This window comes from Nannobrachium achirus, assembly GCF_963921795.1.
Source record: "Nannobrachium achirus genome assembly, chromosome: 4".
Classification (NCBI taxonomy): Eukaryota; Metazoa; Chordata; class Actinopteri; order Myctophiformes; family Myctophidae; genus Nannobrachium; species Nannobrachium achirus.
Window position 1 is genome coordinate 13,882,736 of NC_137813.1, and position 26,350 is coordinate 13,909,085.

At 43.8% G+C, this 26,350-nt stretch overlaps 1 protein-coding gene across 1 annotated transcript in view; it reads left to right on the top strand.

The window, feature by feature from the left end:
• LOC308282662 (RNA binding protein fox-1 homolog 3-like) overlaps positions 1–26,350 on the top strand; it is a gene marked incomplete at its 3' end in the record, with an annotated part of 388,814 nt that overhangs the window by 159,102 nt on the left and 203,362 nt on the right. The window contains exon 2 of the mRNA XM_080723051.1: positions 18,408–18,517. Within this exon, the coding sequence (XP_080579177.1) occupies positions 18,408–18,517 (110 nt within the window). The remainder of the gene's footprint in view (positions 1–18,407; positions 18,518–26,350) is intronic.

Genomic DNA, 26,350 nt, shown 5'->3' on the forward strand with positions numbered 1-26,350 from the left:
TTTAATTGCGACCGTCAGGTTGCAGTTACTATCAAAACCTCCACCGGCTGTCTGTCTGTCAGTCAGTCTGTCCGTCACGTCACGTCACGTCACGTCACGTCACGTCACGTCACGTCACGTCACGTCACGTCACGTCACGTCACGTCACGTCACGTCACGTCACATCACACTTTTCCCCTACTCATATCTCCGGCACCGTTGCCCCGATCCACCCCTCATTTCTCACATACCCCTTTTCTAGCGCCACCATGAGGCTGATTCTTGCAAAACACATTTTTGGACACTGCTCCTACAGATTTTGCCCTAAAATCACGCAAAGTGGTACACAGTATCTTCACAGTCATGTTATCAACATGGCATCTGTCCCATCTAGCTCCACCATCTGGCCGATTTTTGAAAAACACAATTTTGGACACTGCTCTTACAGATTTTGCCCTAAAATCACGCAAAGCGGTACACAGTATCTCTAAAGTCATGTCATCAACATGGATCTGTCCCATTTCCCATATTCCCTCCTGATTGGCTACCATTGCCTTCTAAAGTTTAGGGAGTCTAAATTAGGGAGTCTTACTGGCGTAGACTGGATGTCCCTTAAAATTACTTTAAATGTACATTTTGATGCCAACACTTTCATACTTTTACTAAGTACATTATGAATTCCGTGAGTACTTTTTCCACCACTGCTTTTACTTAAGTAAAATTTGAATATTTGAGTACCTTTTTTTCCCCCACGGCTGCCCCCTCCCCTCCCTCTGTGCATCCCCCAGCCTCTAACTCAAGCCTCTCCTCTCCTCCTCTACATTTTAATCGCGCAATTAATAATTAATGCCAGGTTGGGCTCGTCGCAGTCAGGTCTGCAGATGAGAAAACGCACGCCCAGCTGGTGGGTGGGTGGGTGGGTGGGTGTGTGTGTGTGTGTGTGTGTGTGTGTGTGTGTGTGTGTGTGTGTGTGTGTGTGTGTGTGTGTGTGTGTGTGTGTGTGTGTGTGTGTGTGTGTGTGTGTGTGTGTGTGCATGTGTGTGTGTGCGCGTGTGTGTGTATTGCTATACTTCTGAGGGAAGTATACACACACAGACACACACATAAAAAGCCCAAAGTGTGAGTTTGTACATCGGCCATTTTTGCTATGAGACATGGTGTGTAGTGTATAGGCTACACATGGCATAATTACACAAACTGTATAATTAAAAGATGCATTAAAAATGGTATTAAAATGTCGACGTCCGCACAAGTATAATAATGCAAACGTGTGTGTGTGTGTGTGTGTGTGTGTGTGTGTGTGTGTGTGTGTGTGTGTGTGTGTGTGTGTGTGTGTGTGTGTGTGTGTGTGCGCGCGAAAACAAACCAATATCAACACTTCATCATAAACCAATAAGCCAAGTGTCACCAGTTTAGGGCTGCGTTTAAATTTTATTAAGTGGAAAGAAAGTTGATTTTTTTTTTATGGTTAAAGGAAAAAAGGGGCGGAAAAAGTCAGGCAGGGGGTGGGGTGGGGTGGGGTGGGGGGGGGGGGGCTGCTTTGCAGTATATCAGAGTTAGCGATGGGGAAAATTGGACGGCCTCTCCCATAGGATGTTTTCTTACTTGTGAAAATGGAAAATTGTCTTGATTGCAGGCCGTATTAGTCACAGCATGCGAACGCCGCGTGATGTCACAGTCACTGTCTTCCATGTTGTAATGAGTCAGTAATGACTCGGCACTACATGTGGTTCTCAGAGCGGGTTCCAATAAGGACCCCTCAGGGGTCCAAACGGATCACTTACAGCTCTGTAACTCTGAGGACTGATTCAGACTATATGGTCCCGGGTCCCCACATTATTTTAACCTGGGTTATACCTTCTGATAGTTCTATAGTTCATACTTGATGTTGACAACAAATAATAATCCCGCTAATGTTTGAGTACTGCGAGCCGTAGGATAAAGACAGAGTTTGCGATTGTAATCCAATGCATTTTTGTCAATTTCAGCTCAAAATGTCCCAGTATCAGCGGCGGCTCCAGAGAATTGTGACTGGGGAGGCTATGGGGGAGCTGGCTTTTATAGAGCGGGGGCTAATTAATTTTCGCAACAATAATAAGTAGTACTAATATGACAAACAAGATTCTCTCGCTTAGAGTATGGATAATGGAACAGACCAGATCATTGGCAGTTTTCAGCTCCAAATCTGAGTACTGTAGGTGATCAAATAGGGTTTTTGTGAGGCTGAAGATGCTTTCCAGCATAAAAAGCACAGTTTTATAGTATGGTTTACATAGAAGTAGGTCAATTGTCTTTCACATATTCATATTATATATTTAATTTATGTATTCCATAAATATTTGTCATCACAATTGGGTGTGTGGGGCTTAGGGGGTGCTAAGCCTTATCCAGGGGGGGCTAAAGCCCCCTCTATCCCTCCTGGATCCGCCACTGCCCAGTATGCTTACATTTTTGTGCAGCAACACTAACCAACCCAGGCTAGGCTAGGACCTAATGTTTCTCCCTTAGACACATTGGGCATCTGACGCCTTGGTGGTGAGAATGGGTTGGATAAAGACACCACGGACGCATCAGTGATGTCACTGTCATGGTAATTACAGTCATCGATGCATTGTGATGTTTCAAAGACCATCAGCTTACACTGCTTTGGTTGTGCATTGTTCTGTTATTATTACATAACTCAAGACACATAGTCAAAACACATAGTCAAACTTTATTATTCGTTCTAAACTCTGACAAGTGACCCTTTGTATGTGTCAAATCTTTATGTCCACATGTGGTGTTCCATGTTGGAGTGCCCGTTGGGCAGATCTTTATGCCCATACATGGTGTTCCGTGTCCAGGCCAGTCTGTGAAGTCAGTACTATGATGTCAGAGTATGATGTCCGTGATGTCAGCTGGCAGACGGACGGTTACCATGGTGGAGACACTGTGTAGTATCAGTGATGTCAGCATGCAGATTGTCAGACGAACAGACATTAGTTAAATATGTTGTTTAGCTACTGGTTGCGGTAGTGTCCTTGTAAAAGCCTGTCCATAGTCCGAAATGTTCGGTGAGTTGGACTTTCCGACGTGCAAATTTCCGTACTCCAATTCGGTCTAATGCTTTTCAGAAGTCGCTAGTGACGTCAATTTGTAGTCGAACCGGACCTTTTCACCGAAACGTTCGGTTTCGGTCAAAGTATGGACAGGCCTTTAGGTGTGTTTGTTCACTGTAAAATTGCAATCTTGACTTCAAAAACACGATTTGGGTTAATTTAATGACGACCATAGCATGGTATGGGTACGCCCTGGCTATAGTGCTTATCTGCAAAATGCATTATGGGACTTGTAGGAACACGGAGAAATCCTTAACGACCTTTTTTCCCTCTCTCTCTCTCTCTCTCTCTCTCTCTCTTTCTCTCAGAATGGATTGTTTTGTTTGCATAGAACATAACTGAAATGCCCATCAACAGTCTGTGCCTTTACGTGCGTAGGATCTTCTCTCCATTGCAGATTATGTAATAAGTTGGGGAGCAACGCATTCAGACACTCCGGAAACTGCACACAAACATTAGCCCTAATAGGCTAAACTACTTTTGCATTATACATTAGTGTCGGTTCTAGCTGTCTCCGTTCACTGTGATGCACGGCGTTCCTTAAAGTACAACGGCAGCAATGGGGGAGCGAAAGAAATGAAACTGTGTATTTCCAACAGCAGCAGCTGAACAGTATGTGTGGCTTATTTATGTCATTTAGGCCTAGAATTATTTAATGCTTTAACTATTGAAAAAAATGGCAGATCTACAAGCTCACAGCGCGGCACTAAGTGCTGCGCTGCGAGCTTGTAGATCTGCTATTCCTTTTAAAAATCGTGAAAATGTGTGCAAATTTTTTTTTCAATATATATTTTTAAACTTTTGTAACTCAAATCTCTGCTTCTGGGGGGGGGGGGGGGGGGGGGGGGGTCGGGGTCCCTGGAACAACATGTTTTGAGATGGGGGTTCTCTGGCCAAATAAATGAAATTTTGGGGGTCCTTGACATGAAAAAGTTTGAGAACCGCTGATTTAGAGGAAGGATTTAGAAGTCGCGTAAAAGATTGGGTCAAAGATTGCACGGGACAAAGATTGCACACATTTTCAAGATTAAAAAAAATAGCAGATCTACAAGCTCGCAGCTCGATTTTTTCAGTAGCTAAAGCATAAAATAATGGTTAAAGTGGTTAAAATCTAACGCGACTCGGGCGCGTTCCAGGTATTTCAGGGTTATTTCATTGAAGGCATGCATTAACCAGTTGATTTGCACTACAGAGAAATGGTGCAGCAACTAAAAGTGGTTCTTTAGCTCGTGAGCGTAGGCGAAAATCGTTTTGCCGTCGTATAGAACCTATAGGATCTTTAAAGGTGCCGTACACTATAGCACCTTTGTCAAATGGTGCTGTCAACTAACTATACGTACTGTAAGTGAGGTCAGAGCGGATTATTGTCTGTGCCAGCTAAGCAACAAGGGTGTCTATCCCTTTGACACAGTACATTTACTTAAGTATTGTACTTAGGTACAATTTTTAGATATGTATGCTTTACTTGAGTATTTCCAATACTTTTACTTCTACTCCACTATATCTCAGATCCAAATATTGTACTTTTATTCCTCTACAATTATTTGAAACCTTTACCGTATATTAAGGGAGAAAGGATCACTTTAAAGAGGAGGTGCCATAGTTTTGTACTTTTTCATTTACTTTTCATGTGTCTAGGAGGTTGTACTTCATTAGACCCCCTGGTGTGGTTGTTATGAGCAATTATGTATTCCCTTTGTATTTTGATTTTCTTCCTGGAGGCTGACACCTTGTGGGTCAAAAGTGCCGATCCAAAAACACAGATAAAATGACATCATATAATCATCCCCTCCCCTTTTACCATTCACCCAACACTGTGGGTTTGGCTAACTTCAGCTGGGTCACCACCCACCGTGACAACCAGGCATACTTAATGAACTGATGAGTGTGGTGTATTTTGGATTCATGTCAATTTGTGTTTTCAGATATTTAACCACTTGAGCCGTCAATAGGCTACTTAATAAAGTTGACCTTTCACTCTGTACTTACTCTGCTCATTTTCTCCTCTAAACCAAACCTCTTTGCCGAAAATAGCAGATCTACAAGCTCACAACGCCTTGTGCTGCGAGGCATTGTGAGCTTGTAGAACCCCCTGTAGTAACTCTGAGGACTCGCTGTTGAAGACCCCTGCTTTAGGCTATTCTGTGAAGTCGAGCGGTATAAGTCATTTGTGATGACGTCATCAAACAACAAAGTCAACTTCAACTCAACCTTTAACTGAGTCGAGTCGACTTGCAAAAATTACAATTCGTTAATGCCCTACCGTGTGACAATTCCGACAAAGTATTAAATAGTGCATTTTTTAATAAGGAGCCACGCGTCCCGCACGTGACATTCTCAGAAGTCTAATTACGTCACACATGGCGGAGCTGTCCTGCTGTGTCAGTAAACTGCAGGGACCGCTGCTGTGAACGCATCGCTCCAATGTGCTGACTTACATTCCCCGCACATCGTCTCCGTCGGGCAGAAACCTCATAAAGTGCCAAAACTGTTACCATTTCAGGATTCACAATCGAAAACGTGCAAAATTTAGCAGATCGGCAAAAGTAGCAGATCGACAAGTTCAAAGCGTGGACGCTTCGCGACGCGTGTCGAGCTCGCGGATCTGCCGCTCTCGGTGCTTTTGTGTGACGCTTGATTTACGAGAAGAAGAAAAAAAAAACGTGAAAAGTAAAAAAAAAAACGTGGAGATGAGAGGTTTCTGCACGACAGCGACGATATTCCACCCGACTGTGACGGCATATCAGAATTTGATATAAGCAACGGGGCCCCTGTTCATCTGACAAGCACTCCTTTCTCTTCACTCTCTCTCTATCTCTCTCTCCCTCTCTCCCTCTCTCTCTCGCTCTCTCTCTCTCTCTCTCGTTCTCAATATGCATTCGATAATGTGAAATGATATTAGCGACAGGAGCTCATTGACTTTGCACTCGGGGTCTTGCACTCTCTCTCTCCGTCTCTGTCTGTATTGTGCTCTTTAACGCTCCCTCTCTTTTCACCCACACACGCACGCACGCACGCGCACACACACACACACACACACACACACACACACACACACACACACACGTTTGCACGCAGGGAAGGGGTTACGAGGGGGTTGAAATGAAGAGAAAAAAAAGATAGGCGACGCTTGAAGCGCGGATAGCAACAGAGGCAGTGTGCAATCACACGGTTGCAATGCAATGCAATGCGCACACGCACACACACACACACCCTCCCCCCCGCTCCCCCATGCCTGGCCCCATTAATAATAGTAATACGGCACACACAGTGCCCAGGCTCCCCGCGCCGCCCAGAGCAGCGCCCACTGACACTTTAATGGGCATTTCTTTTTCTTTTTTACTTTTGTTTTTTAAATAATGCATGTGCTGCTTGTCTCTCCCCCCCCCCCTCCCTCCGGTGTGCCTTTGCACAGTGTTCCTTTGAGGGGGGGGGGTCTTTGTCTTTTATTTCTGCCGCTCCGCCACCGTGAGCCGCATTCATCACATTGCGAGGGGACATCAACGGGACCGTACATCTCACACTTGGGGACATTTGAGCGTGCTCGCGTGCAGGAACGTACTGGGCCCCTGATTCAGCCTGGGAAAAGGAGTTGGACAGGCCCTCATTGCGCGCGGCCATCGGCCACACACCAGATTTTTTTGCCTTCCGGACGCCCCAAATAGGCCCCAAATACTAAACGATGAGTCATTTTAGGTCTCATAGTTTTTGTGGTATAAAGAGAGTCTAATGATGTTGTATGTAGACCATCAAGGCAACTAGGATGTCATGTTGACACCTGCCGCATAACTTTGTATAAGCATTACCGTTGCACTGTATCAAAACAAGGGCTGGCCAGCCCCCAAAATGGAACGAAAGGCGGTTACCGTAATTACCAGCGGACGTTTTTTTTTTATGGCCAGCCTGAACCGGCCAGGAATGGAGCGGCCGTTCGCGAGTTGTCTCGCTTTTCCCAATGGCCAGCACGTCCCTGCTCGCGCGGGTGTGTGTGTGCGTGTGTGTGCATTACTATAGTTGTGAGGAGGACCAAACGTATTTAATTATACATTGTGAGGACGGAGCGGTATGGATGGATAGATGGTTGGTGGTCTGGTCTCCCACCTGGGGGTGAATCCAGGTTATAATATGCCTATATTAGGACATAAAACCTTAAGGACTGCAGCTTTTACGATTCTCTGGAACAAACCCATAAACACATGGAAGCATGCATACCAGGGATGTGCAGAGAATGTTAGAGAGGCAGGGGCTGCATTTTCTAAAAGGGCCTTTTGGTGAAAATATTGAAAATGGCAGACCTCCAAGCTCACAACGCGTTGTGCTGCGACGCGTTGTGAGCTTGGAGGTCGGCTATTTTCGGTGCTTGATTCCACACTAAACTAAGCATAAGCATAATGAAGTGAATAGTGGAGATGTGGTGTAACAGCATGGATTTATACACAGAGGGCAATTCGTTCAACATAAGATGCTGCGTTCAAGTTCAGGAGAGTTTGGACAAGGCAATTCTCTTAAATGCTGCCTTCAGCTATATGGCATGGAAAGGAGGGCATTTGCATTTCTTTCACCATCGTAAAAACTGCATTAATGGTGTGGAGAGGGCACTTTTTTACAGACGGATAAAAGGGCAGGGGCTCAAGCCCCCTTTGATGTCTATGTGTGCACGTGCCTGATGCATACGCACGCACGCATGCACAAGCGGGCATGCACAGTTGCACACGCCATCATGTGTTCATGTGTCCTGATGACGTCAGGTCCGTCCCATCTACACCCTAGTTGTCATCATGCATGATTTTGGACAAGCCAAAGTCAGTGATTTTTATTTCCCCACAAGCATTAATGTGTGCTCTGTGCCTTCATGTGCGTGCGATGGCTGCCCATGCAGCTGCAGTGTGGGCTCATTAAGTGTGTCTTTTGGAACGGGGTTGCACTGTGGTCGCCGCGGGCACAACGGGGATGATGGCGGTGCCAGCGCAGTGCCAGCGTGGCAGCCTGGCGTATGGCTGCGCCCATGGAGCCATGCCCACCCAGCAGTGTTCATTTAAAACAGAGAAACACTCTGGATTTTAATAGTGTGTGTGCTGATGGTCTGAGGAGTTCTATGCTATAGCGCAATGACCCTTTGATCGCTAGAGGTTTGGGTTGTGTCATGATCTAGCTAGTCCTGCTGACGAGATATCTTGCTCCACTTAGCTATACAATATAAGTCAATGAGGTTGATATTTGGATTATCAAGTTCTAGTCAATGGACGAACGGAGCAAGTAGTCCTCTCGCCGATTTGACACAATTAGAATGACCTCTAGCAAAGTGTCATTAGTGTTACATGTCCAGATTTTGGGCTCACTGAGAGTTAAGGTTGGCCAATGATCCGTGGGTCGGCGGTTCAAATCCCGGCTCCTCCAGTCAACATGTCGAAGTGTCCTTAGAGCAAGACACTGAACCCTGTGTTTCCTCCGATGGTGTTAGCTCGCCCGTTGCCACCATTGGTGTGTGAATGTGGGAAGTGAGGACGCTGGCGTTGACTGTTCGCCGCTTCACCTCCCAATGAATGATTGAATGGACCATTGTAAAGCGCTTTGAGTTCGCAACTTGCTCAGAAAAGCGCTATAAAAATGCAATCCATTATTATTATGCTGAGATATGGTATAGGCATTGTGTGGACCATGTTTGGGTGATGGAAACCATACTATTGCTTGCTTTTAAACATTGTTAATTTAACAGTGTGTACTGTGATGGTCTGACATTGAGGAGTTAAGGGATACAGGTCCAGAATATGGTCTTGCTGATGCTCAAGGTACCCTATACCAAATGTCCCACCCCTGCCACGGGTGAGGGTAGGCGGCAACCCCTCAACGCGACCGGACACGACCAAACGATAGCCGCACACACATAGCTCAGCAGAATTTTGCCAAGTTACAAGAAAAAGTGGCAAAAAAACAAAGGACTCTCAAAGTGAGACCTCAGCAGACAGCAACTGTCAGGAAGATAAGCCCCTATAGCACATGAACTTAGCTTTGTAGTTTGTTGTTTTTCCAGATTGTGTCCGCCACCCGGCAAGTGTGTGCCCTTGATTGGGCATGTTGTGCAGCACAGAACAGTGACAGCGTGTGGTCAGACTGTCACAGTGAGAGATGGGGCGAAGGAGCCTCCTAGTGCAGGGGATCCCAAACCTTTTTGGCTCAGCTAGGGCACCCCTATAAATACCTTTTTCTTTCCTCCGAGGCACATTCGGAGCCATTATTCTCCCCATAAGATTATGTTGCGAGGAAAACATTGAGATAATAGCCAGTTTGGTAACTGAAAACAACTTTGTACTGTAGTTGAAAATGATATAACATATATTTTTATTAAAGTGTCCAAATAAATTCAAAATATTATCAAATGATCATTTTGGGGGTCAATCACGTGAAAAGGTTTGAGCACCACTGACATATAAACATAGGTTAAAAAAAAAAAGTATAAGGACATTTATAGAATTGTGTCAAAAATATTCAAAGACCTGCACAAATTTTCAAGAATTTTCAAGAATAGCTGATATACAAGCTCGCAGCGTGGCACTCTGTGAGCTCGTATATTATATTGAAAGGCCCTCTTAATGAGAAGAGGTCACTGTGACATTAGTAAAGCCAGGTGTGTGAGATTATAGGTGCAGCGAAAGTGTGGGCTTGCAAACAGCATTTGTGTTGGTAGCAGCAAAGAGAGTGCATCCTCTTAATTTATTCTGTGTCAAATTCAAAATATCAAATGATCTCGCGGTACCCTTGGACTGCCATCGCGGCACCCCAGGGTGCCCGTCACCGTCACCCACTTTGAAAACCCCTGTCCTAGTGTGCCGGTGCCTTGGGTCGTGCTAGACTCCACATTGCTCGCTTGTAACATTAGTTAATTTAACTCTGAGAATGTACAAATGGAACCAAATGGACCCCAAAGGGGTCCATTTGGTTCCATTTGTACATTCTCAGAGTTGGAGAGAGAGAGAGGGATAAATGAACAGAGAGAATTGCGAGCGAGCGGATAGGGGATGGAGGCTGTAATTTGCCTGCATAACAGAGTCGGCTAACTCCCCGAGCACAATAGTAATATGAGCCGAGTATTCCTTTTGCAAGGGGATTTATTTTGACACCGTGTTCTCTCGCCATTACAATCTCCCGGCTGCGATGAAGAATCTCATTTGGCTGGGCTCAGGGGCGTCACACTGGGGGAGGGAAAGGGGGACTGAGTTACTAGGGCCCAAGGAGGTGGAGGGGCCTGGAATTATTTTATACTTTAGCTATTGAAAAAAATAGCAGGTATACAAGCTCACAGCGCGGCACTCGGCGCCTTGTAGATCTGCTATTTTTTTTTTAAAGATGTGAAAATGTGTGCAAATCTTTGAATATATGTATTTTTTTTTAAGCGAAAAACTAAACTAAGATTTTGCTTGTGCGGGGAACTAAATATTTTGAGATGGGGGTCCGTGGCCAAATAAACATCATTTTGGGGGTCAATCACGTGAAAAGGTTTGAGCACCACTGACATACTAGAGGAGGAAAAAATCCTAAAAAAGAGCCTTAGTTTTTGAGGTACCCCTACCCGGGGTAGAACAAAACGCGACATAGTTTTTTCATATCTTTAGGATGTCCCCTTCATGAAATGGATTGTCCCAAGTTTTACTTTGACTGCAAAAGTCATGAAATTGATCCATGAAGGGACTCATCACATAGGCAAAAAAACGCCTATCCTGAAAGATGGAGTTCCAAGTCAATCCTTTGTCATTTTCTACCTGCAGGTTGTTTTTACCTCATACTTGCACAGATGGTCCACAGGTAGTGTCCTTACATCCCAGAACAATCAGAATGCAAAAATATGGTTCTGTTTTGAATCTGCAGCCTTTTATATAAGGACTTTCTATAGGCGGAAATTACATTTCTAAGGAATGTTCCCCTGTAAGTCTGGTGATAATCTTCTATAAGGGGTAGAACAAAACGCGACATAGTTTTTTCATATCTTTAGGATGTCCCCTTCATGAAATGCACTGTCCCGAGTTTTACTTTTACTGCCAAAGTCATGAAATTGTTCCATGAAGGGACTCACCACATACTGTAGGCAAAAATCGCCTACCCTGAAAGATGGGGTTCCAATTCAATCCTTTGTCATTTTCTACCTGCAGGTTGCTTTTACCTCATACTTGCACAGATGGTCTACAAGTAGTGTCCTTACATCCCAGAACAATCAGAATGCAAAAATATGGTTCTGTTTTGAATCTGCAGCCTTTAATATAAGGACTTTCTATAGGCGGAAATTACATTCCTAAGGAAGAATCCCCTGTGATCCTGGAGATAATCTTCTATAAGGGGTAGTACAAACCCTGACAGTGTTTTTACTTGTCCTCTTCATGAAATGGATGGTCAGTAGTTTTACTTTTACTGCAGAAGTCATGAAATTGATCCATAAAGGTACCCACCATAAAAAAGCCTACCCTGAAAGATGGAGTTCCAAGTCAATCCTTTGTCATTTTCTACCTGCTGGTTGTTTCATCTCATATTGCACAGATGGTCTACAGGTAGTGTCCCTACATCCCAAGGGGGAGGCTCTCTCCATTCCGACATGTCGCCACTCCGAAATTGTCGGAGTGGCGACACTCCCATGGGCCTAAGGTTTAGGGTTAGGGGTAGAGATAGGGTTAGCGTCGGAATGCAGACATGTCGGAAAGGAGACATGTCGGAGTGGAGAGATGCACCCATCCCAAGGCCTAATTCTCTTCACCTCAAAAGCAGCAAACATATTGTTCTATAAGCAGTCTATGGTATTCAGACTTAAATGCAGTACATTATATATGTAAGCCTATATTCAGTAGAATACACTACACTTTGTGCGCCATTCTTAATGCCAAATAATCAGCAGCCTTTTCTCATTTTCATTTATTTCTTTTTCAATCAACAACTATTTTGAGCAGTGTAAGGGAGACTGACCAATGTTTGATTATTTGGCATGCAGTAAGCCAAAGATTCCCAGATCCTGAAGTTCATGAATGTGCTTCGCCAGCTTGTTGAAAGCTGTATTATTGCTTATTCTGAACAGGCTGCTTGTTGCATTGCATCCAGTCAATGCGTGCCATGCTAGAAGACTCTCACACAAAGCCACTCCCAATGTATTTGTAATATCAGACATTGGGATGTATCGTTGTCTATCCCATGACCAGCATGCATGAAAATGGCAGCTATTCCAAGGAGTTGTTGACTGACATAGTAGGCGAGCAAAACACAAGTATATCCATAGTACTGTACATATAAATTAGGTCAGGGTCTGAGAACCTTTGGCTTGACAGATAGTCTACCAGAGGCTTCAGGATGTTCAAGACAATATGCCCTCACTCTCTATGGCCTAAAAAAGAAGGCAAAGGGCCAGGTGTGTTCTAGTCTTGATGAGCTCCGTTGTATTCTTGCATCAACGACAGACATGCCAGTCTCACACCTGCCTCCCACTGAGGATATTTTTGAATGTTCAACAGGCTATGTACCAAACTGGTACAGTATATGGTGCCACAATCATGTCCCCAAACCCCTTTTGTGGAATCCAGTTGGGAAGGGTTGGATGCTAAAGGATACATCACTAAAGCCTGTCCTGTTCAAAAAATAGCCTGCACCAAGCAGTAAGAGACCTCACCCAACTCTACTGCTATGATAAGGATTGTTGCAGTCAAAGTAGTACGTGCCTCAATGTCTCTCTGTGGGATTGTGTTGTACATAATATTGCTCCTGTATTTACAGTACATTGCCTGTAAACTAAAATAAACAAGAAATGACACAATCCTTTTATACCAGCTTGTGCCTTGTGGACCAGCCTTGACTGTAGAGCATTGTAGTGGCCCTTGGTTGTAATCCACTGGGAACTGAATTCCTTCTTACCGTTTATATTATAATAATATATACCATCATACCATATTTATTACCATAACATAAATAGTAAGACTGAATTCAATTAATCCATTGACCAGCCATTGACCAATAGATACACAGCCGATTACGTCACGAACAAACTCCTGACAAAATTATGTCTGAATTTGGGAGATCACAGCTTTGTATCCATTGACCAGCTTTGCAAATTGGTCAGTCCCCCTCACACTCAAATTAGTTGTTGATATGAAAATATTGAAAAAGAAATAAACGAAATAAATTAAAATGAGAAAAAGCTGCTGTTTGATTATTTGGCATGCAGTAAGAATGGCACACATATATAGAAAAACTCCTGATTCACAATACAAGCATATAATGACATATTCTTCTGGTTTATTTTGGTTGTTGGTGTATTCCCTATTGACAATCTGAATGGAGTTTGTTAATTTGTATTGATAATGAGCACCTTATCGATCCTGCTTATTGACCCATGGGCTTTTATCGAGCCCACTGTTGAGCGCTTTATAATATTTTGTGGGAAGATGTGAGATGTGAGATTCTGAACAGAACTGGTATCTTTTTGCATTGGCCAGTTGTTGTGAGTCTGAGTTTGTCTATGAGGATGAGAATTGACAAAAGTAAAAAATATTGTCATTTAATATCTTTAGAAAATCATTCATTAGTGTGCAGTAAGTGTTAAATGGCTATATATTATGAATAGTACTGTAACAATGTATTAATCGCCTCTTGTCTTGATTATTTAAACATGATGTCATGGGCCGCTATGCTTAATAACAAGCTTGATAAGCCCAAAGCTTATTGATACCGGGATATCAAGTTTGTAGTAGGCCCTTGTTTCCAGCTCCTTCCCTACCAGTAAGTGGAAATGGTGTATGATTAACTTGTGGGGATATTTCTGCCCTTTCTTGGTAAATCACTTTTTTGCATTCTGATTATTTTGGGATTTAAGGACGCTACCTGTAGACCATCTGTGCAAGAATGAGGTAAAAACAACCAGCAATAGAAAATTACAAAGGATTGACTTGAAACTCCATCTTTCAGGGTAGGCGTATTTTTTGCCTATGTGGTGAGTCCCTTCATGGATCAATTTCATGACTTTTGCAGTAAAAGCAAAACTACTGACCATCCATTTCACTAAGAGGACAAGTAAAAGTTATGAAAAAACGTTGTCATAGTTTGTACTACCCCTTATAGAAGGATTACAGGGGAATTTTCCTTAGGAATGTCATTTCCGCCTATAGAAGGTCCTTATATAAAAGGCAGCAGATTCAAAACAGAACCATATTTTTGCATTCTGATTGTTCTGGGATGTAAGGACACTACCTGTAGACCTTCTGTGCAAGTATGAGGTGAAAACAACCTGCAGGTAGAAAATGACAAAGGTTTGACTTGGAACTCCATCTTTCAGGATAGGCGTTTTTTTGCTTATGTGGTGAGTCCCTTCATGGATCAATTTCATGACTTTTGCAGTAAAAGCAAAACTCGGGACAATCCATTTCATGAAAGGGACATCCTAAAGATATAAAAAAACTATGTCGCGTTTTGTTCTACCCCGGGTAGGGGTATGGTCAACTTCTGGCCTATTTTTTCCTCTACTATACGTAGACACATAGGTAAAAAAAAAAAAATGTATAAGGACATATAGAATTGTGTCAAAAATATTCAAAGACCTGCACAAATGTTCAAGAATTTTCAAAAATAGCTGATATACAAGCTCGCAGCGTGGCACTCGGTGCCACGCTGTGAGCTTGTATATCTGCTATTTTTCAATGGTTAAAGCACAAAATAGTGCATAATAATGCGTTCCCATTCATGGGGGGCCCACAGTGAATGATTGTACCCAGGGCCCAGAATTTTGGTGTGACACCCCTGGCTGGACTAGAGGGTTCTGTAATGTGCTCGTATAGCAGGCCGGGCTTTAGTTGCGTAACCTTATTGATTTCTTCAGACAGGCCAGTACCGATCCCTATTCATCATTACATGTAAAGTCAATAAACCTCTGAAATTGATACTTATGCCAATCAATGGCGCAATTCTCTATTATATTCCCTTCCTGTTGCAATGATTTCCTATGATTTAATTTGCCTCTTTTTTTTCTTTCTTTAATATTACATCTTGTAGTTAAGTCTCAGAAAGAGCTACACCATCCCCCCCCCCCCCCCCCCTTAGACAAACCAGTTTATGAACGATCAACACTGTACGCCTGTTGCCTATAGCACCCCTCTCACACAGCTGATATATTATTTAAGCACCTGACACTTTACGTGCCACTATACCAGTAAGATGCCTAAGGGCTAAAAGCGACCTCGCCCTTTGGCCATCTGGCCAAAGGGATTTGGTTCCCCTGGCAATCATCACAGGAATCTCCATATGTGTCAATAAAAGGGATTTGCTTCCCCTGACCTCACAGTGATTATATACCGGTATTGGCATTCACAGATATCGGCTTAATATTGATGACATCAGGGATCTCCATATATGGCAATAAAGGGATTTGGTTCCCCTGACATCACAGTAATGTCAGAGCGTCATGTCAGAGCATGAGAGTCAATCACCAAAAAAGACAAATGTTAGCCATACAGATACAGTCAAGATGTGATGGTTCTAATAAACCCATTGTCATGGTGTGTACTGAGGCGAAGGTATCGGCTCGTAGGATAGTAGAACTTAAGACGTATCAGTTACTATGCATGGCGGCGGTATCAGTCATGTCAGTCATGTCCAAATTTGGGCACTGTCTCAGCATGCATATCAGACAAACATCAGACAGACAGACATTTGGTAAATTAATACTCAGATATGTGAATCATGTACTCTGTGGATCCGTAGCCTATAAGGGGCGAGAAGCGACCTCGCCCTAAAGGTTCGCCTCAGCCGACCCGGCGCCGTTCATAAATCATCGCCTCCTCAGTACCCCCGAGACCGACGTCAGCACCGCCTGCACGCGGTCCAAGCTAGCACAGCCGAGCGTGTCCCCCCCCCCCCCTTTTCAGCCAATCAGAGGCTGCTTCTGGCCCCCCGCTCGTAGAAACACAATTATCACTCGGGGGAAGGGGGAAGGGGGGTCGGGTAGGGGTTAAGCGTCTTGCTCAGGGAAACACAGACACCCAGACACGGCGTGATCTGGGGTTGAACCGGTGACCTAGTGATGACCCGGTTGCCTCTCTGACAACTAAACTACAGCATTGTAGTCTGTTGTCTGCCCTGAAGAAGTATTATATTATTTAAACACGTCCCACATGCACCGGCACCTGACACTTAACACTTAACATACTTAGGGTCCTGTCTTCTGCCAGCGCTGAGCACCCGGGCAGTGTCTACCCCTACGGCGCAAGTACTTTGCACCCACGTTGTCTATACTACACCGGTCTGCTTCGAGTTTGCATGTCAGACTATGTTGGTTTGAAATGAGGCGTGGTTTGGCACGATTAGGGCGCAGTTGTCCCTGCATATACTTTCTGCTCCAACTCAAGACCAGCAAGGAGCTTGTCGTATCCTGGCGCCGTGACAGCAGCGCAGGGGATTTTTGTTTTAGGGCATGAAACGCAGGTGCGTAGCATTGTTTTCTGACGTACCATTAGCCAACAGTACCTAACCCTGACCTTGACCCTAACCTCAGTCAAACTATGCCTATAAACCCTAACCCTAACCGCCATCTGACTAATATGGGACGTCTACTACTATAGTGATTTTAGCCGTGAAACACGTTGTTTGGGTGCCGTGGGTTCACAATGCACACGCATTGATTACTACAATCAAAAATCCATTTGATCTGAACACAACACAATTGAGGTGGCATAAATATCCAAGCACTTAATTGATCCTTCATGAATCCTATGAAATGAAATAAAACAAAAATACACAAGCCAGACAGTCTTGTCTTATAACATGATTTGTATTTGTATGCTGTTATGTTGCCTAGAATGGCTTCATTTTGAAAGACAGAAGTTCCCTTATATTGAAAGGCCCTCTTAATGAGAAGAGGTCACTGTGACATTAGTACAGCCAAGTGTGTGAGATTAAAGGTGATTGCAGCCGTGTGGGCTTGCAAACCGCATTTGTGTTGGTTGCAGCAAAGAGAGTGCATCCTCTTAATTTATTCCGTGTCCAGTGTTGTTTTTCAACTTACTGTATCTTCTAAGTTCCTTCACCAGGAGGCAATGCTGTAAGTTCTAGTTTCATGTACCGATGTCCCTTTTCAATTCTTCAGTATTTACCTCTCTTTTCCTGGAAATGTCCTCCAAATGCATTTCTTCCACAGGTTTCTTTCCCTGTTTTGCCTTTCTAATTGTTATGGAGAATGGAGCGTACATTCCCACTGAAAAGCGGAATCCACCTTCATAGTTAGATTCAAACTTCGAAGTCAGAGAAGGTCATAAAAATAGCAAAAATAGCTGATCTACAAGCTCAATGTTCTGCAAATCCCCTTTAAATCTACTGTCTTGTGTGATGTTTTGAAATGGCACATAGGTATATGTTAAAAGAGCAAGTTAATGGCTATTTTGTATTTTGTATTCAACATGATTGAATCTTCAAGCCACAGTAAAGAAAACCGGACAACATTTCATGTTATATCTTATGTTTGTTTTCAGTTTTTACTCCATGAAGGTCAGTAAAAGACGAAGAATCTTCGGTAAAAGAACCAATCTTACGTCACTATCCTGCCGTCCTTTCGACGGGGAAGTGATGGTTTTTAGCTCGCTGCAGAGCTGACGTCCAGCATCGCACACTTTAGTAGGAACGGCACAATTGATTTCGCCGCATGACCCAGAGTAGGGATGTTAACTCATTTAGGCCTAGGATTATTGACTGCTTTAACTATTGAAAAATAGCAGATATACAAGCTCACAGCGCGGCACCGAGTGCCGCGCTGCAAGCTTGTAGATCTGCTATTTTTGAAAAATCATGATTTTTTTTGCAAGTCTTATGCAAGAATATATCTACTTAAAAGCGAACATTTGTAACTCAAATATTGACTTCTGGGTGGTCCCTGGGACAACATATTTTGAGATGGGGCTCCGTGGCCAAATACCTGTAACTTTGGGGGTCCTTGACATGAAAAGGTTTGAGAACAGCATGATTTAGAGGAAGGATTTAGAAGTCGGGTCAAAGATCAGGTCAAAGATATGCACAAAGACTTCACTCGTTTTCACAATTTTTAAAAAATAGCAGATCTACAAGCTCGCAGCGCGGCACTCGGTGCCGCGCTGCGAGCTTGTATATCTGCTATTTTTCTAAAGTTAAAGCATAAAATAATGGTTAAAGTGGTTAAAATCTAACACGACTCGGGCGCGTTCCAGGTATTTGAGAGTTTAAAATCTTAAAGTCTTCCCGTAGGTTGGTTTGCGTGCTGTTACCGCTCTGCTCTGCCCCGCTCTGTTCTGTTCTGTTCTGCTCTGTTCATTGACGAGCACTTTGTTCTCCTCTGTGTGCCCGCAGGAAACACGCTGTGTAAGTCAGGAAGCATTGCTGTCTTCGGGAACGTGGTGTACAGCGGCCTGCTCAACGAACACCTCTGGCATCTCGGCGTGCCTCTGTTCACCAGACTGGTAAGAAAGAACTGCAGCTGCTCTCGCTCGCTCCTTCTCCGTCCGTCTGTCTGTCTGTCTGTCTGTCTGTCTGTCCTTCCCTCCAGGGGCGTCACACCAAATTCTGGGCCCTGGGTACAAGGATTCACTGCGGGCGCCCCATGAATGTTAACTATTGAAAAATAGCAGATATACAAGCTCACAGCGAGCTTGTATACCTGCTATTTTTGAAAAATCGTGAAAATGTGTGCAAGAAACCTATGTCAAGGACCCCCAAGATGATATGTATTTGGCCACAGACCCCGATCTCAAAATATTTAGTTCCAGGGACCCCCTGAAGCAAAATTTTAGTTAGAAATGTTCGCTTAAAAAATACATATATTCAAAGATTTTCACACATTTTCACAACTTTTCAAAAATAGCAGATCTACAAGCTTGCAGCGCGGCACTCGGTGCCACGCTGTGAGCTTGTATATCTGCTATTTTTCAATAGATAAAGTTATTAGGGCCCCTCCACCTTGGGCCACAGTAACTCAGTCCCGCTTTCCTACCCCTTGTGACGCCCCTGCTTCCCTCCCTCCCTCCCTCTCTCCGCAGCAGCCTTGTTGCGCTCACCTCCATTTTGTTAACGGAGCCTTGAGTGGCTTCTCCAGGGGCTCTGAGCTGTACTTGGTTTTAAGCCTTGTTTGTTCTTAACTGGATGGAGTCTGCCTCCCGAAAAAGACAATCTATATAAGCTCCCGATGCATCGCATCTTGGGACGGGACGATATGAAAACTTCATGTCACGATTATTGTGTGGCCAAAGAAATTGCGATTTACGATATTATCACGGTAATCAAACATCCATTATCCTGGGGCAGAACATTTTCCCAAAAAATGCCGATCTACAAGCTCACAACGCGTTGCGCCGCGACGCGCTGTGAGCTTGTAGATCAGCAAAGATTTGGTAGAGAGTGAGAAAAAAAGTAAGACTGTATCGAGTACGTTATTTACAGGTCCGTTTGACCAATTATAGAGGGTTTAAGTGGTACCGGATATGCAGCTCGGCCAATAAAAGGTGAATTGATCCCAGTGCATGGCGGAGGACGATGTCACGATAAATTAAATTTCCACAATATGATTATCGTGAGTGTTTTTTTATCACGATAAACGATTATCGTCCCATCCCTTATTGCATCGCGATGAGTTGTGACCTTGGAGGTCGGCTACTTTTTGGGAGCACAACTCAACAGATTATGAATCAAGCAACGTACTTTTGTCTGAAGACTGTATCCAAGTCTCCTTATTGTAAGTGACTTTAGGCTTGTTTTTCTGTCGCTTGTACAGTACATATTGGTACAGTTGCAGTAGTTTTCGTCTAGTCTTGGGCTTGTTGTGTATTTGCTTATTTGGACTTGCTTCCTAATGTTGTTTTGGTTGGTCATAATTTCTGTTTGTGTGCAAAAACATTTCAAAGAGTGTTTTATTATGCTGTTACTTTTAATAGCCTATACAGTATACAAGCTCACAATGCACCGCATATATAATCGGCACGTTGTGAGCTTGAACATCACACACACTTTGTGTGTGCGTGTGTGTGTGCGTGTGCGTGTGCGTGTGTGCGTGTGTGTGTGTGTGTGTGTGTGTGTGTGTGTGTGTGTGTGTGTGTGTGTGCGTTTGCGTGCGTGAGCGTGCGCGCTCATGTGGCCTATAGTTGCTTCTTTTTGGCTTGTTGTCTTAGACCTGGTTACTCGTTTCTCTTGTGAAATCTGGCAAAACTGAGCCTAAGTTGTCTTGTTGTGGACTGGATTAAAAATGGCATCATATGAGCTCTATATGAACCCTGCCTACGGTATGAAACATAAATATTATGTCTAGTGTTTCTCTTTCCCTGCTTGACTCAAATCTAGTTTGAGTTTGGAAGAAAAAAAAAATTAAGATCTCAGATAAATATTTAATGGGATTTAGTTTCCTGCTGACAGCCTAGGCAAAAAATTACAAGGTTATAATTAAGGGCTGAAGTCACTGATGTCCGTCGTTAACAATTGATGAAGTATCTCCACCTTACCCTGCGAAGACAGTGGTGCGAGAATAAAGATGCACTTATAAGTGAAAGTATCGGTACCACACTGGAGAAGTAGCATACTTTGCACGTCAAAGTGCCGTATTCTATAATGTTTTCTAAAAGTACTAAAAGTTTTGAAATGGTCCTATACTGAAAGTACTGAAAGACAATTAAGTCTTCAGTGTGCAGAATATCCCATAGAAGTAAAAAAGTACCTCTACTTTTTTCTTCTTCTTTAAAGTTATACTATGTAACTTTTTTTATAAAACAAATCTTAAAATTGTCCTAACTATTAAATCGCTAAAGTTTTAGAACACCCACTCCGTTATTTTCAGCTTGTAAAGCCTTCTCTTTATATGTGTTCTATGATCCTGGCCGGGGACCGGATTTCGCGGCAAAATTACGTCATCTGCATCATCTGTATACGTTGTGTATACGTTGGCCAGTCACATCGCGGATCATACACACATGATACACTACCGGCCAATCATAGCGTGTCTGCCGTCTCTTCAGGAAGTAGCCTCCCTCAGCAACCAGTGTTTACGATGGTGAAGAATTCTTAACCTCTTACTCCCCAAATCCTGGTCAGAAAATTACGTTCTACCCCTCTACGGATTCGTATCGGTCGCGGTGGTTTGCGGCCCCGCTCCGGTGGTCCGCGGCGGTGGTCCGCGGCGACTCCGGACGAAAAACGGACGAAAAAAGCAATACTGCTACTGACCACTAGTTTAGCAACTTACACAGTATAGCTTTAATTTAGAGTATAGACAATTATTCTTTTACCCATTTTCTCCCCAATTTGCTTGGCTTACCTCCCCTGAACACGGGCCAATTGTGTTCGTATAGACCAGGGGTCTTCAATGTTTTCAGACCAAGGACCCCTTAGTTGAGAGAGACATGAAGCAGGGACCCCTGCAATTATCATAGATTCCATATAGTTTCATCGTTTGACAGCACAATCATCAGTGTATTTTGGGTTTATGTCCATTTGTGTTTTCTGCTCTGTTCCCCCTCTACACCAAAGCTCTTTGCCGAAAATAGCCGATCTATAAGCTTGTAGATCTGCTGCAGTAAATACTGAAGTTGAAGACGATCTTAGCAGTACTGAAGCCGATCTGAGCAGTGAATACTGAAGTTGAAACGGCACATTTGTATTGCTCTCCTGAGTAATATTAGCCAACATTGCTTATTGGGTGCTGGTGAATGTCAGTTGATATCGAAGAGAGATCTTTTCCTTGACGTCAGCGGCGACTGCAAAAAATAGAAAAAAAGAAAAAACTACAACAACACAGCGCCGCTTCTTGGAGCTAATTAGCCCGCTCCGCGTCGGGTTTCTAGTTTTCATCAATGTTTATTATTGATTCAATCTGTCGCTGGGGTTGTCATTTATGAGCTGGGAATTAGCGCTGATTGGTGCACAAGGGTTGCATATAATTGGGTTATATTAAATAGATAATTCGGTCTGATCTCATAAATGTGGAATGTGTGAAAGCTTGTTTGATTATCAATTAATGTCAAGCGGAGACGCGAGTGGCAGCTCATATGGCTTCCCAGTGAGTTTGTGCCTACTTTTCCCAAAGCCGTGTTGTTGTAAAATACGGTTGGGATGCGGAATCGGGGGTGGGGGGGACCAGGTCCAACATTGAGGAACCAGGAATCGGATCCATCACATTTGGAGCCGTTTCCGGATCCGTTTTCTTTTTTAACCACACTCTCAGAGCTGGTTATGTGGACTTCACGTCGTCTGCTATACAATTAAAATGTCATCATTTCAAGTACCACCATAATTCTGAGAGCGTACAAACGGAACCAAATGGAACAGTAAGGGTCCATTCAGTTCCATTTGCACCCTCTCAGGAGACTTTTCCACCAAAATAACCTTGGTTCAAGAACCAGTGCCGTTCAACTTTCTTGGAACCTTGGTTTGTTCTTGCGAACCGGCCGCGAATCAGCTTGCGTTTCCACCAGATTGAACCAGATTAAACCAGAGGAACCAAGGATTTTGTTGTTTCCGTTCCGAACCAACTTTTACGGAACCAACTCGGTTCTTGGTGGAAAATATCACCTCTCTAGTTCATCCCATAGGTTGGAGAAAGAACCCAAACCGGTTATTTGCCGGTCGAAAAGCGCCCTCTGAGTTACAGACTCAGCGTCCACTCGGAAACCCCTCAAGTAATATGCCCAGAGGATCCCTGGATGTCACTCTGACAGCCACGGCAATAATATGCTTTCTGTACAGTATGTATGATTGAATTTGTATTCATGAAAACATAGCTGATGGCCAATATTTTACAGAAGAGGGAATCGTTAAATTCAAAAGTGTGTGTGCAAACTGCTGTCTGTGCAGCATGCCATAAATGGACATACAACGCCATAGTCCTTAGTTCTGCTTTGCAATAGTTACTTTAGAGGCGTATATAGCGTTGTTTCCATTAGTCCGACGATACAATGGGCTAAAAAAATCCTTGGGCTAAAAAACTGCCCCTCAAAACTGTGAAAAGTGAAGACTCATCACTAAACCATAGTTTTGTGGGGCCTTTTTTTAGCCCAAGGAATGTTTTTTGTGCAAAACACATGCTTGCGATATATTCAGAATCATGAAAAAAAAAAAGCAGATTTATTTTCCTGTAAAGTAAGGTTAATGGGACCCCAACTCCGTGCAGCTGATAACACCAATTTAGCTGTGACTCAGGAAGGCTTATCATACCAAAATATAATCTACTGACATATAGAGCTTGATGAAAATGATAAGTAACCTTTGCCACCTTTGGTATAGCGACATCTATGGTCCATGGACTATAACCTCAGTAAACTATGCCTAACCCTAACCCTACGTAGGACTAAAAGGACGTCGAACTATCGAGATTTTCCCAGTTAGTTTTTGCCAATGTTAGAAGTTGTTTGTGTTTGGTTATGCTGGAGCGGGAAATGTCAGTCAAAGTCATTAACACCCCCTCCTTAGTGCAAATTCAAAGAGTTTTGTAGAGTGTAGCTTAACGCAATATTGTAGGTTTCTGTTTTGTTTGTTACTTATATATTCAGTAATGAGGGAGAAAACAAAATATCTTTACACACTCCAATACTAACTCTGACACTCTTGTGCACACCCGCACGCACGCGCACACACACGCACGCACGCACACACACACACACACACACACACACACACACACACACACACACACACACACACACACACACACACACAGACACACACACACCCTTGATAATAAATGATTCAAAGAAGCCTTTGAAAGCCCCTAAAAAAATGATAAAGACATCAAACAACATAACTGTCAGGTATGTGGCTTTCAATTAAATGCATGAAGCCCCAAAAAAACCTGTCTGTTCTTCATGCAAAGAACGAAGAGAGAGAATGAAAAAAGAAAAAAAAAGCATATTTCCAGAGTTCACTCGAAGTCACAGAGAATGTTTATTTATTTTATTTTTTAATAAAAATGCCACAGTTAAAGTCATAGTAATACTTTTTCTGCTAAACATTTGTGTGTGAGGGGCCCGCACGCGCACACACACACACACACACACACACACAGACACACACGAGCGCTACACTGCACTACACACACACAACACGCGCGCGCGCCACACTGCGCTACACACAAGAGGTAATGAAGATGACTAATATCCACTCTGCCGGTGGTAATATTCTCGCTGTCCTTTCTGTTCTTGGCTCTGTCATTCGCCAAGTTGCTGCCGAGCTCCGGGCAGGGGGTGAGGGGTGTGTGTTTGTGTGTGTTTGTGTGTGTGTGTGTGTGTGTGTGTGTGTGTGTGTGTGTGTGTGTGTGTGTGTGTGTGTGTGTGTGTGTGTGTGTGTGTGTGTGTGTGTGTGTGTGTGTGTGTGTGTGTGTGTGTGTGTGTGCGTGCGTGCGTGCGTGCGTGCACACACTGAGGGGGCCGCTGTTTGAGTAGTCGCTCAGAGAGAGAGAGAGAGAGAGAGAGAGAGAGAGAGAGAGAGAGAGAGAGAGAGAGAGAGAGAGCAGTGGTGTAAAGTAACTAAGTTACATTTACTTAAGCAATGTACTTTTGAGGTATTTCCATTTACCAATACTTTACTCCACTACATCTCGGATCCAAATATTGTACTTTCGCAATGGCGACGACATGTTGTGAGCTTGTAGATCTGCTATTTTCAAACATGTTGTACTTTTAACTTTTTGGTAATTTTTGTACATTCTATACTTTTGTGCTTTTAGACCAGTGGTTCTCAAAGTGGATTCCAGCGACGCTGTGGGTGTCTTTGTGTATGGTGGTCTAAATTGACCCATACAAGTTTGTAACTCTTAACAGCAAATGGAACCAAATGGACCCTAACGGGTTCATTTGGTTCCATTTGTATACTCTCAGAGTTAAAGGGAGACCTTGAAACGTGAAAGTTTGAGAAACAATGTCCTAGACTTTTGCTCCTAACGGAGCATTTCTATATTGCAGTATTGATACGTTTACTTAAGTAGGGAATGTGAGAGAGAGAGAGAGAGAGAGAGATGGAGAGAGAGAGAGAGAGAGAGAGAGAGAGAGAGAGAGAGGAGAGAGAGAGAGAGAGAGAGAGAGAGAGAGAGAGAGAGAGAGAGAGAGAGAGAGAGAGAGAGAGAGACGGAGATGCCAGCCGTCCTGCTGTGACAGCGAGGTGTGACAGTGTGTGGCACGCAGGAACTCGCTGTGCCCGCTGTGCCCGACACGCCAGGTCCAGCCCTCCCGGAGTGGCTGTCAGCGTGGGCATGCTTTGGGACCCCTGCCTCCCCCCACTGCCATCCTTCACCCCCCCCTGCTCCCCCCCTTCCTAATTACTGCAACACAACACTGCCAGTTCTCTGCCCTGGGCCATGGTACTGCCTGCCTGCCCATGCCAAGATGTAAACAGTGCATTATTAACGGCACATATATTCTGAGCCACCAGCCGCTGCGTTTGATGTCACTCAAGGTGTGTGTGTGTGTGTGTGCACGTATTTGGCACTGTTCGTTGTGCATGTGAACACAACACAGACAGTCGATTTATTTGCTGTTACTCAAGACGAGCTTGCAGGTTCAAACATCGCCAGAAGTCCAGGTGTGCCGTGGGATTTTGTGACAAGGTGCTAGAGATGACATAAGCACTTTATCATGGAGGTGGATGCAATGTGTTCCTGTGTTTTTTTTTAGTTGTTTGTGTTCCTTGGTGTTTTTCTTTTGTTTTTCTTTTGCTAAGTGTCTATATTTATGCAGCTGTGGACAAGACAAATGTCTCCTTTTTTTACCATCCAGTTTGTGTGTACCCATTTTCCAATACGTTGGCAAATCATGTACCTTGTAGACGAGTTATTTTGTGAAGAGTGAGCCACCGTATCGAGGGCAGTTGTCAACTTGAGTCCATTTTTATTAACTATTCAGTATAATATACTGAATAGTACATGAATGAGTACAGGTCCGTTTTTAGCTATAGGGGGTATAGGCGGCCGCCTAGAGCGCCATCGTAGAGGGGGCGCCGAAATGGAGGGAGTGGACCCAAACCAGCCCCAAACCGGCGCAAAACCGACTAAAATCAAGGCAAAACCCGCAGAAAAGCATGCGCGCTTGCATGCGAGTGGAGAGAGGCGCATTCGAGAGAGCTCGCCTAGAGCGCTGATCAGACGCGCTACGGCCCTGAATGAGTACATGAATATATTATATTTATGTACTCATTTTCCAATACGGTGGCAAATCATATACCTTGTAGGCGGTGACCGGCTATTTGGTGAAGAGTGAGCCACCGACGTATCGATGGCAGTTGTCAACTCGGGTCTATTTTCATTAAGAATAGAGGGCTTAATAAGT